This window comes from Nematolebias whitei, chromosome 11 (genome assembly GCF_014905685.2).
Source record: "Nematolebias whitei isolate Nwh7 chromosome 11, NemWhi1, whole genome shotgun sequence".
NCBI lineage: Eukaryota > Metazoa > Chordata > Actinopteri > Cyprinodontiformes > Rivulidae > Nematolebias > Nematolebias whitei.
Window position 1 is genome coordinate 11379348 of NC_056508.1, and position 12141 is coordinate 11391488.

At 47.0% G+C, this 12141-nt stretch overlaps 1 protein-coding gene across 1 annotated transcript in view; it reads left to right on the top strand.

Annotated features, from left to right (window-relative positions):
• The window catches only part of ints11 (integrator complex subunit 11), a 105933-nt gene extending 94041 nt beyond the window's left edge, over positions 1-11892 (top strand). The window contains exons 14-15 of the mRNA XM_037683800.1: positions 8633-8640; positions 11575-11892. Coding sequence (XP_037539728.1) covers positions 8633-8640; positions 11575-11640 — 74 coding nt within the window. The 3' untranslated portion in view covers positions 11641-11892. The remainder of the gene's footprint in view (positions 1-8632; positions 8641-11574) is intronic.
• The last annotated feature ends 249 nt before the right edge of the window (positions 11893-12141 follow it).

The window sequence follows — 12141 nt, forward strand, 5'->3', positions numbered from 1 at the left end:
AATGCTGTGATTGCTAGCATCACTCAGCCCTCTGTGAGTAGTAAACAACCATCAGTGTGCTAATGACCCATTGTTAGGCTGATGGTCCTTCTTGAGCATGTGATCAGCTGGTTTTGGTTGTCAGCAGCAAACTGGTTGAGCCACTCTGAGAAGGTGCTATTTAAGAGACTGAGCTGAAAACAGCACCTCAGACTGAGGAAGTCTCTTGGATGAGAGACGAAACGTTTCTAGATTTTTTTGCTTTGTTTTGTTTTTTGTTTTTTTGAATGTCCAGAGGACCAGATTGAACTTTTTGGATTTTTCTACCTGGATTATTGAGCATGCATCAGGGTAACTGATCTTTATGTTTCTAATCCTTTTAATAGATCTTTTATTCCTTGTTACATATTCACATTTATACAAAATGCCTTTAAGTATTGTGTAAGCTGTAACCTGTATTCTGTTCTTTTTGTATTTCTTCATAAAAAGTAATTAATGATTTGATAGTGATAAAACTAAAAGAGTGGTAAAACCCAACACACACACTTTTTGCCCCGCTCCCCTCAGGAAGGAGATTAAGGAGCATTAAGTGTAGAACCACTAGACTGAGGAACAGCTTCTACCCTGAAGCTGTTAGACTCATGAATCTCTAATCAGGATAATCACTGTGGAAAAAAAAAGTCACTGTAATGCCACTTATGTGCTGCTGACTATCCATGCTGCTGATTTTTTTCATGTTGCTGTGTTCATTCGTACTCATCTGCTCACACAGACTCATGTTCGTGCTGCTGTTGTTTAGCATATTTCTTAGTTCATATCTTAGATCCTTATTACTGTTTCTTTTACAATTTATATTTTTCTATTGTTGCATGTAACTGGGACCTTGTGTACACAATTTTCTTCCACCTCATGTACCACATGTGATGTGAATGACAATAAAGAAACTTGAACTTGAAAAAAGGTTTTATTATATTAAAACTAAATTAAGCTTCGAGTCTGCTGTTCGAGCACTCCATATTACAGAGGCTGTACTTCTTAAAGTGACTAAAGACCAGCTGTTGCATGCAAAGAGAGGAGAAAACTCAGTTTTAGTTCTTTTAGACTTAAGTGACACCTTTGATACCTTCAACAATAACAAGAACTTGCATTGTTTGAGTGTCGAACCCCATGCAGACGGGGTCATTATGCTGCCGCTCTGCTTCATTTCATGAGGTCAGACTGAGATGGTTTGGACATTCCTTAGGAGGGACAGTGGTTTGGACATGTCCAGAGAAGGGACAGTGGTTTGGACATGCCCAGAAGAGGGACAGTGGGTATATTTGTAGAAGGATGTTAGAAATTCAGCTGCCAGGGAAAAGACAGAGGAAATATATGGATGCAGTCAGAGAGGACATGGAGGTAGTTGGAGTGAGGACAGAGGATGCAGAGGACAGAGATGGAGGAGGATGACTCGCTGTGGAAACCCCTGAAGAGGGAAAAGCATGGATGGGTTGAAACGAGGTGGTTCAATCATTTGAATTAGTTGCGTTGAAATAGGGAAATGCGTAAAACTTGCAGGACAGTGGTCCCTGAGTAACAGCGTTTCTAGTCATGGGTCAGAATCAAGTTATCAGCCTTGAATTTATTACACTCAATTCATCTCAAACGGAACGTTTGCCAACATTTCTTCTTCTAAGTATACATCTCTTGTCAGCTGTCGTGTACCACAAGGATCAGTGTCTGGCCCCTTTTTATTCTCTACATAATTGTTGTGGCGTTACACTCAGTTCATGTCAATAAAACCCACAGATCTTGTTCATTTTACAACTTGTCTTTCTTACTTTAAATCACAAATGGTCCAGGGTTTTCCTAAATTCAGTAAGGCTTTATATTTTTAAGAAATGTGCTGTACAGATATTTTGTTGTCATTATTTATTTGTATTTAAACAGGAAGGTTCAGAGCTGTTATCACAGGAATAACCATCTCGTGGTGGCCAAACATTCACAGAATATCTGCATTTTCTCCCTTACTGTTAGCTTTTTAAAGGACATTTATCCTGTAATACAATTTATCAAGACAAAATATATTGTAGATTAAACCAATATGAATATAGATGAAGTACTCTCAACATATGCCAAAAGGAAATGAGCTGGTTTTATTTTAGATCCTTTAGGTTCAGGTTAGTTTTACTTTCCTGACGAGTTGGTGTCGTTACAGAGATGGAAAATTTATTTTAGGTTAAAGTTGGGGTAAATTCTAGTTTCCTGTTTTGATTGTAAGGTGAGCATGAATAAAAACAGCTACTGAAGTGGTATAAATTAAATTAATCAGTCTTGTGTTTACCACAAGGAGTTTAGGGCACATGGCAGAGGGTAGCTCAGCTCGAGCCTACACAGTCCTGATGGTAGAGGGTGAACCTTGAAGAGTGAAAACCTTGGTTATGTATTGTAACCCCAGATTCTATGAGTATAGGCGGTAGCCCTTTAAGGCTGTCGCTAGTGGGTTTTATCCCGTCATGCGAAGCATTACACTGAAAAATTTAGTCCACGCCCACCTGCTGTGTGGGCCCCACCCGGTCCGTATAAATTACATTAAGAGCGGGTAAGCTGATGCCAAGATGGCCGCGCTCAGAGCAGTGGCAGCTTCACAGGCTCCCGGTACCATCCCAGTTTTTAGAAGTTTTGATATTGACTCTGTGCCTGACTCTGCGCGATTTATGCGTGTGAACTATAGCCGAACCGAACTGATGAGAATAGGAGTGGATTTGCCACGAAATATAGCAGAAATCAGCAACAAACTCAAAACTACGCTTGGCAGAATGCAGATCTTAAAGTCATTTACCTGGAAGCTGCAGCAGAGGCGTTCCAGCGGGCAGAAGAGGAAGCGCTGCTCCCGGTTTAAGAGGAGAAGATGCCAGGCGGGGGTTATGGTGAGGCTACGAGCTAACGCTAAAGCCGGTAAACTCCCCATGCCGTCTCTCTTTCTGTCGAATGTCCGCTCGTTGGACAACAAGATGGATTTACTTCGTCTGAGAGCGGGCGCCTCAGAAGAGATGAAGAAGTGTGCGGTGCTTTGCCTCACAGAAACATGGATTACAAGCGAAACGCCGGATACAGTCTTCCAGCTGGATGACAGACTTTTTTTTCGAGCGGACTGCTGCAGCGAGCTAACGGGGAAATCACGGGGAGGCGGAGTATACATTTACGTGAGTAAAAGTTGGTGCACAAACTGTACTGTTGTAAATAGCTCTTGCTCGAAGGCTTTGGAGCAAATAACAGTGAAATGTCGGCCACATTATCTACCCCGCGAGTTCACGGTGACTTTCATCACTGTCGTTTACATTCCTCCGGACGCTAATGCTAATGTATCACTGCAGGAGCTTCATGATATCATCAGCTCGCTTCAGAGCAAACACCCCGAAGCTCTTTACGTTGTAGCCAGAGACTTTAATCATGTGAATCTAAAGGACTGTCTCCCAAGCTTTTATCAACATGTGACAATTCTAACACGTGGAGACCACACGCTGGACCGTGTTTACCCGAACGTAAACGATGCATACAAAGCCGAACCCCGCCCCCACCTAGGACTGTCAGACCACATCTCAATCTTCCTGGCTCCTGCTTACATGCCCCCGCTGAGACACTCCAGACCGGTACAAAAGAAAGTTAAATGCTGGATCCAGGACAGTGGCCCCATACTGAGAGATTGTTTTGACCAAACAGACTGGCAGGTTTTCAGAGAAGCTGCTGAAAATGGAGGATCACTTGATCTGGACCAATACACATCCTCAGTTCTGGGTTACATTAGTACATGTACTGACACAGTCTCCACTATCAGAATTGTTAAAAGCTACCCAAACAGAAAACCTTGGCTGAATGTAGAGGTGCGTACCCTGCTGGAAGCCAGGAACACTGCCTTCAGGTCTGGAAACTCAGAGGAGCTGAGTAGGACAAGAAAAGAGCTGGTTGCTGGTATTAAGAGGGCCAAGGCCACATACGCACAGAGAATCAAGGGTCAATTTTATCTCACAAGACCCTCGGAGCATGTGGAGGGGCATTAAGTGCATAACAGATTATAAAGGAAGGAGTGAACAATGCCCCAAAGACCCATCTCTGCCTGATGCCCTCAACAAGTTCTATGCACGCTTTGAAGACCCGAACAGACCACCCAGCACCAGACTCACCTCGCCACCGGATGAAGAGCATCTCAGCGTGACCTCAGCAGAAGTAAGGAGTACCTTCAGGAGGATTAATCCGCACAAAGCAACTGGCCCAGACAACATCCCCGGAAAAGTGTTGAAGGAATGTGCTGATCAGCTCTGTGAGGTGCTGGCAGACATCTTTAACGCTTCACTTACCCTGGAGACAGTTCCCACCTGCCTGGAGACTGCCGCCGTCATCCCGGTCCCAAAGGGCTCTACAGTGACTGGTCTGAATGACTGTCGGCCAGTGGCCCTCACCCCAATAGTCGCTAGATGCTTCGAACGACTGGTCATGGCTCACATCGAAACAGCCATTGGCATCGGCGAGGGCCCTCATCGGTATGCATGCCGTGGGAGCCGATCAGCGGAGAGTGCCGTCTCCTCTGTGGTCCACGCTGCGCTCGACCACCTAGAGCAGAAAAACTCTTACGTCCATGTGCTCTTTGTGGACTTCACATCCGCCTTCGGCACCATGATCCCCCAAACCCTGATGGACAAACTGTCCACACTAGGACTGGGCCCCTCCATTTGCGGCTGGGTCCTAGACTTCTTAACAAACAGACCACAGTTAGTGAGGATCCACAACTTCTCCTCCTCCACTATAACCCTCATCACTGGCTCTCCTCAGGGATGTGTGTTGAGCCCCCTCTTGTTTACTCTGCTCACGTATGATTGTGCAGCTACCCATCCAGGCTGTCACATTGTAAAGTTTGCAGATGATACAGCGGTGGTGGGATGCATCACAAACAAGGATGAGTCCAGCTACAGGCAAGAGGTGGAACACCTGGAGAGCTGGTGCAAAGAGAATAACCTTCACATCAATGTGAAGAAGACAAAGGAAATGATTGTGGACTTCAGAAGGAACAAAAACATCTACACCCCCCTGAACATAAGAGGATCTGCGGTGGAAGTGGTCTCCAGCTACAAGTACTTGGGTGTACTCATGAATGACAACCTCAGCTGGAGCACAAACACCACCAGCCTGATCAAGAAAGCTCATCAGAGACTCTACTTCCTCAGACGGCTGAGGCGAGCTGGTCTGGGAAGCTCAGTCCTCACCTCCTTCTACAGGTGTGCAGTGGAGAGCATCCTGTGCTCCAGCATCAACGTGTGGCATGGAGGCTGCACAGCTGCAGAAAGAAAAGCTTTGCAGATAGTGGTGAGGGCTGCACAGAAGTCTGTCGGAATCAGCCTCCCCACCATCACAGACATCTACACCTCCAGATGCAGGAAGAGGCCACCTGCATCATGAAGGATCCCACTCACCCAGCACACACACTTTTTGCCCCACTCCCCTCAGGAAGTAGGTTGAGGAGCTTTAAGTGTAGAACCACTAGACTGAGGAACAGCTTCTACCCTGAGGCTGTTAGACTCATAAATCTCTAACTAGAATAATCACTGTGAAAAACCACATCATGTTGCTGCTGATCTGTTTAAATGTTGATGTGTTCATGCGTGCACATCTGCTCACACAGACTCATGTTCATGTTTGTGCTGATGTTCAATGTTTTTATGTTATGAGTGCTTAGTGTATATTTAGTTGATGTTTTTCTTAGTTCATATCTTAGATGTTATTACTGTTTTTCTTAAACATTTTATTGTTGGATGTAACTGGGACCCTGTGTACATAATTTCGCTCCACAACATGTACCATATGAGGTGCGAATGACAATAAAGAATCTCTGACTCTGACTAATCGGCTCCCAAATAGCTTTTTCTTCAGCCACTTAGGAGCCAGTGAGGCCCGACGCATAAAGGACTACGCCTATACTCATAGAATCTGGGGTTACAATACGTAACCAAGGTTCTATTTCGTATAGGCTTCGCCCTTTAAGGCTGTCGCTAGTGGGTTAAGGGTGAAGCGGATGTGGTCCTCGCCTCACTGGGTCCATTCGAACACCGTATGAAGCAGAAGCTTGCCCAAAAAACGTCTTGTCACTCAGCTCTCCATGTACGTAATTACGCGTTGCATAATTATGTGTACCATGCACAGACGCATGCTGTGTAGTTATGCGTTCTGAATGCATGAACACCCCGGAAAAGTTTCAACGGGGAGGAAAAATGCTGAAAGGAGCCATGAACCAACCGGTTCACTGCTGAACAGTATGAACAGATTAATAATAACAAGTGAACTGATTATTAATCAAATGAACTGATTGGTAACAATAGTCATGAACTGATTAATGACAATAGAACCAAAATAACAGTCACAACTTGTGACTGATAACAACATCTCACACTATAATGCATGCAGATAGATGTGAGTTAAATGGGATTCCATGAAACAACAATATTCATTCTGTTAGAACAATAAGTACAGAATGTGTCATGGAATGAGCCGTCACATCACGTAAATCAAAACAAATAAATGAGCAGGGTGTTGACCACACGGCCGCAGTGCAACCATCCTTCATTGTCATACCAATATGCAAAACAGTCGAAGATGCGATACCTCTGGTCGAGTGCGCCCTGAGGTTATCAGGAGGCTCTAAATCTGATGCTCTGTAGGCTTCAGAAAAAGCCTCACACAGCCAGTGTGACAGGCGCTGGGTGGATAACGGGTGACCTGCAGATGCATCTCTATAATGCACAAACAAATGTGGAGTTTGATGCATTGCAGCTGTGCACGCTACGTAACACGTCAACGCCCGCACAGGACAAAGAAGAGGGAAAGATGCTTCTTCTGATTTGTGGGGGTGAGGGGAAAAAACCCCTCCCAACGATATTGCTCTTGTTTTAAAAGAGCTCGTGATGTTTTAGGCATAAAAGCTGGATTAGGTCTCAGATCAGCTGAGCTGCCATCAGCCTGAATTCTAAGACATGACGGAGCGGCAAAGAGGGCAGATAAATCACTCACCCTCTTAGCGAATGTTAAAGCCAACAGCAGGCTGTTTTAAGAGACAAGAATTTAATTGGAAACCTGATTCAGAGGCTGGACTGGAGCTTTGATCAGGGCCCGCATGACCAGCATTAAATCCAACTGTGGAGCGAGTGGGCGTGAAAACAGGCCTGCATCTATGTACACCTTTTAAAAAACGCTTCATCAGCTGATGATTAAAGGCTGTTCCGTCTCCGAAATCTTCGTGACAAGAAGAGATGGCTGCAGCATACGTTTTAATTGTGCTGAATGTCAGATTTCTGTCCATCAGCTGCTGCAGAAAAAGCAGCACGTCACCTAGTAGACATGAGGTGGCCTCTACACCTTCTCTGTACACATTTTACAAAACGCTCCATCAGTAGATAATTAAAGGCTGTTATGTCACCGAAAACTTTGTGACAAGAAGAGATGGCTGCAGCATATGTTTAATTGTGCTGAACGCCAAATTTCTGTCCCTCAGCTGCTGCAAAAAGGACAGCACGCCGCCTAGCGGACATGAGGTGACCTCTATACCTTTCTCTGTACACCTTTTACAAAGACGCTTCATCAGCGGATGATTAAAAGCTGTTCTGTCTCTGCAAAACCTTTGTGACAGGAAGAGATGGCTGCAGAATACGTTTTAATCGTGCTGAACGCCAAATTTCTGTCCATCAGCTGCTGCAGAAAAGACAGCACGTCGCCTAGTGGACATGAGGTGGCCTCTACATCTTGTGGGAGACCCATCCTCTCTAAGCGGATCCACTCAGCGGCCAGACCCACAGGTGCTGGCCTATTTCTGGGTAACTCCTGATCGCTCCTCCCGCCTGGAGGAGAGCATCCTCCCTCCACGGCAGTTTCCACGGGCGCCCCGATAACAGGCATTGTAGAACCGGAACCATGGTGCGATCACGCACTCGGGAGCCACCAGGATAGCTGTCAATCCCTCCTCCTGAACTCGATAAAAAAAAAACGTAATATCAGAGGAGGTGAGGGGAATGTGTGAAAATCGTTTTGGGCCATGGGCTATGAGCGAACACGTCCACCCCCCAGCGGTGGTTCGTCTCATGGGCTCAGTGAAGCCCATAGTTGACACTGAGCGTTTCCTCGTATCGCAAACAGGTCCACGGCCGCTTTGCCAAATTCTTGCCATGTCTGGGCTATCAGACCGAGGTGGAGGGTCCACTCCCCGTGACGCGGACCGCCCCTGGACATCACATCTGCCTCTTGTACAGAACACCGGGGATGTACACTGCTCTGATGGAGAGCAGATTTTGGTGTGCCCAACACAGTACTTTCCTCGCAATGTGTAACATTTGGGCTGTGTTGATTCTGTAGCACAGGAGCAAAGTGTTGAATCACATTCATAACCGTGCAACCTTCCAGAACGTTTATATGAGCTGTTGTGAGAAAAACCACAGCGCCCCTACAGCTCAAGATTGGCATGTCACTCGGGAGAATCGAACTTTTCCAATTTTATGGCAAAGCCCAGAATTAACAGGTGTGACATCAACATCTGAGCCTGTGCCAACATGTGAAGCGGTCTGCCCACGATCGCCTTGTTGAAAAAACTGACAGGTCCACATCGGTCTCGTTTCTCTGTTCCGTTTGGAACCAGGAAGTAACGTGAGTAACAACCTGTGTTTTCCTCTCCGTCGGGAAACCCTGGACTTCTGCCTTTAGGGATGAGACCTGGTCTGGTGACAGGACCGTCTCTAAAAACTCCTCCGAACGGAGGGGGTCGGGCTGCAAGTTGCAACATGTAACCCCTGCTATCAGCTTTGGCCATCCATGTCTGGCGAGCTAGCTCACAGCCACTCTGCGAAACGTCCGTGGAGTGGGCGCGCGTTTAGGTGGTGCGTCATGTTTTAACGGATGTCAGTCAATCCACCGCCTCAACCGCTGTCATGAGCCGCGGGAGTGTGTTCCACGTGACCCACAGGTGAAGCTTCCTCGAAGGGGCTCTGAGCACGTCTGTGTGCTACGCTCGGCTGCGGGTCCACATTCATGTCTATGTGGACCGGCGTGTGTTGAGGAGAGGCGTGTGAAAACTGTTGACGCCACAGGATCGCGCGTTTGACACTACTGCGGTGAGACGCGTGTCGCTCCTGCCGAGAGCGAGATACGTTACTGGGCTTGTACAGCGATCTCACGTTTATGTTGACGTGAGCGGCGAGCGCTGAGAAGCTGCGTGCTCGCCTTCATAACGCAGCGCCGTATGGGTGAAGGCTGCTCGCACCGCGGGAGCGCACGTTGGCACCGCTTCAGTGAGGGGTGTGCAGCTTGGGCTGAAAAACGAGTTATTCCACTGAGACTCATTGTGCGGGCCACATTCACTTATTACTGTTGTGTCATGCGGGCGTCTCGCCTTGTTTGGAGCGACGGTGATTGAAACAACCTTTAAAAGGCCACCGGCTCATTCGTGTGTGGGGTGTGTGACGGAGCCGCTGTCGGGTCATCCGAGCTGACAGACTGGCTAAAAAGACACTTCATCATAAAATGATGTTTTATTCCCACATTCGTGTCATCTTCACACACATCCCACAAACTGTCATTGAGTCATCTCTCCCTGAGCTCTGTGGTTTGTTGTCCTAGGGTGGCACCTGTTGGAAATCTCCGGGAAAAGCTGAACTTCCGGATGCCGGGGATGTCTGACGGGCGGGGCTGGCGTAGCAGAGTGGGGAGCGTCTTGAAATTGATCCCTCGTTGATGAGGGCCCTCCAACAAAAAAGCTTTCTGCAGCTCCTCCGAGAGGGAGGTGGAGTGACGGGCCAGGTGAACCTCTGGGAAACCTCGTTCTCCGGCTGCGATGCGAGACCGGCAGACAACAAAGAGGCGCACCGGTTGAGGATGATGTCAGCTGCCTTGCAGAGGCAGCATTACGTCTCCTCCCACTTCTTGAACGTTGTACGCCAACAGCGTAACGTGTTGTTCGCTGCGGCCACCTGGAACGCACGCTGGTGAGCTCGGTTGGAGAGCGACGTCACCATCTGGTTATGCTTATCCGGAGGCGCAGGACGCTGGTCTAACCTGGACATCTTTGCTCCGAAAAAGCCTCCATCAAGGCTTGGCTCCCGGGGGACCACTGTGGGAATTTCCGCTCGGTGAAAACCCCTCCTCTCTGGTGATGGGCGCGGATGTGGGAACCGGCGCCCTATTCTACCAGGAACCGACTGCGGCCTCGTCCCAGTAGGACGTCGTTGCTGGGAAACCGAGGCCAGATAGGATCAGAACGGCGAGCCATAATGGAGCCCAGAAACCTTCCCACTAGATCATCCGAACTGGCGGGGAAAGAGAGGGACGAAAAAAGGTCCCTTCATGTCAGCCGCCTCCTGGATTATGCCAGGCAGCTCCAGAGGACGACACGGGCGGCTGGGAGCGGTGTGGTCACCGACGCGAAACAAGGTGGGGGGGAGGGGTGAGCATTCGTTCAGCCCCCCTCTACCGACACTACGCTCTCCAGGAGAGAAAGAGCAGCGGGGGGCTGCTGCTGACGTCGCCTGTCCCGGAGGAGCCATCGATTCGCTCCGAGAGTCTGCGATAAGAGGAAAATTACAAGATGGCGTCGTCCCGCGTGTAACGTCTTGCCACTGAGAAATACTCCTCGGCGCTTACTTTGAAACAAGACTGCTCGTCTGTTTCTCCTCGGGGAGGAGAACTCACCGGGACAACAGGAGGTTGACGTGGCGGGCCACAGGCAGTCTTAACAAAGGTTGGTCAGCTAGACAACTTTCCTTCTTCGTTCTTCTGACAGTGCTATTAGCTTGCTGAAGAAAAATGGGAGCGATTACCCGCTCTTAACGTGATTTATACGGACCGGGTGGGGCCCACACAGCAGGTGGGCGTGGACTAAATTTTTCAGTGTAATGCTTCACATGACGGCATAAAACCCACTAGCGACAGCCTTAAAGGGCGAAGCCTATACGAAATAGAACTTCCGTGTGAGTGGACAGTTTGAGAGAAAGGATACTGAACTGTGACGAGACGACAGCGGGGGTTGAAACCCTCGCTGTGCAGTGGAAGGAGGGGAGTTTCAGTGGTTTCTGATGTTCTATGAAACCACTGAAAGGCTGTACACAGGACAAAAATAAATCAAATTACTTCTTCACCGACACATTTTTTTTATCTTTGCACAAAACTCTGTATTGAAACGTATGTAGTTCATGTATTGCTATTAACACTCCTTAAAATATATTCTTTCAAATACCTTTATCAATCAATACACTGTACTTTATTTTATTCTTTATCCCAGAACTTATAATTTATGTCAATTCTAGTGGATTTTAAATTTTCACAATCAAGCTGATGCTGTAAATTAGCCCAACAGGGTTCAAGAAAGTTTTATTTAACAAACAAAAACATGCCTGTAGAGAATCTGAGTTGTGCTGAGGCTTGAAAAAGACTAAGATCCTGTCAGAAATTTCATTCTGTGCTTCTAAATGTTGATGAATCTTGCATTCATGAGGTTGGACTGAGTTGTTCTGACTTTATGTTCATGTTTACTTGTTCTGTGGTGAAAACGTGTCGATTTGTAACTTTATGTGTGACTTTTGTTGTCAGGATGAAGACCTGGGGAGCTACCTGTCGACTCTGCTGAAGAAGGGCCTCCCGCCTGGGTTGTGCTGAAACAACGTGCTGTCTCAAAACAAAGATTGTTTTAAAGAGGAAAGTAGTTAGTGGAGACTGCGTTCTGTTCCAGAAGATGTCAGTTGTTTACTTGTAAACAACAACAAGGCTTCATCACATGTACATAACAACAAGGTTTCCTCACATGTACATAAGTTCCTGTCCTGTTGGTAAACTCCTTCTGATAAACATCCAGAGACTCATTTATAAAGAAATAAGAGACCCAAGTTCTGAATTTTTTTTTTCTTCAAACGGAGCTTCCACGAATAAACACTATTACAGAAAAAACAAAGTGATTTATTTACAGAAGTTTACCGTAATTTCCAGACTATAAGCTGCTACTTTTTTCATGTGCTTTGAACACTGCGGCTTAAACAATGCTGTGGCTAATTTATGGATTTTTTTTTTGGGACTGGCTACCAAGCTTCATGCTGCCAAAACATTTAGCCTCGTCACACCTGGGCGCTCACATTGCTGCCCAAACATGTCTCTCTTGGGGGG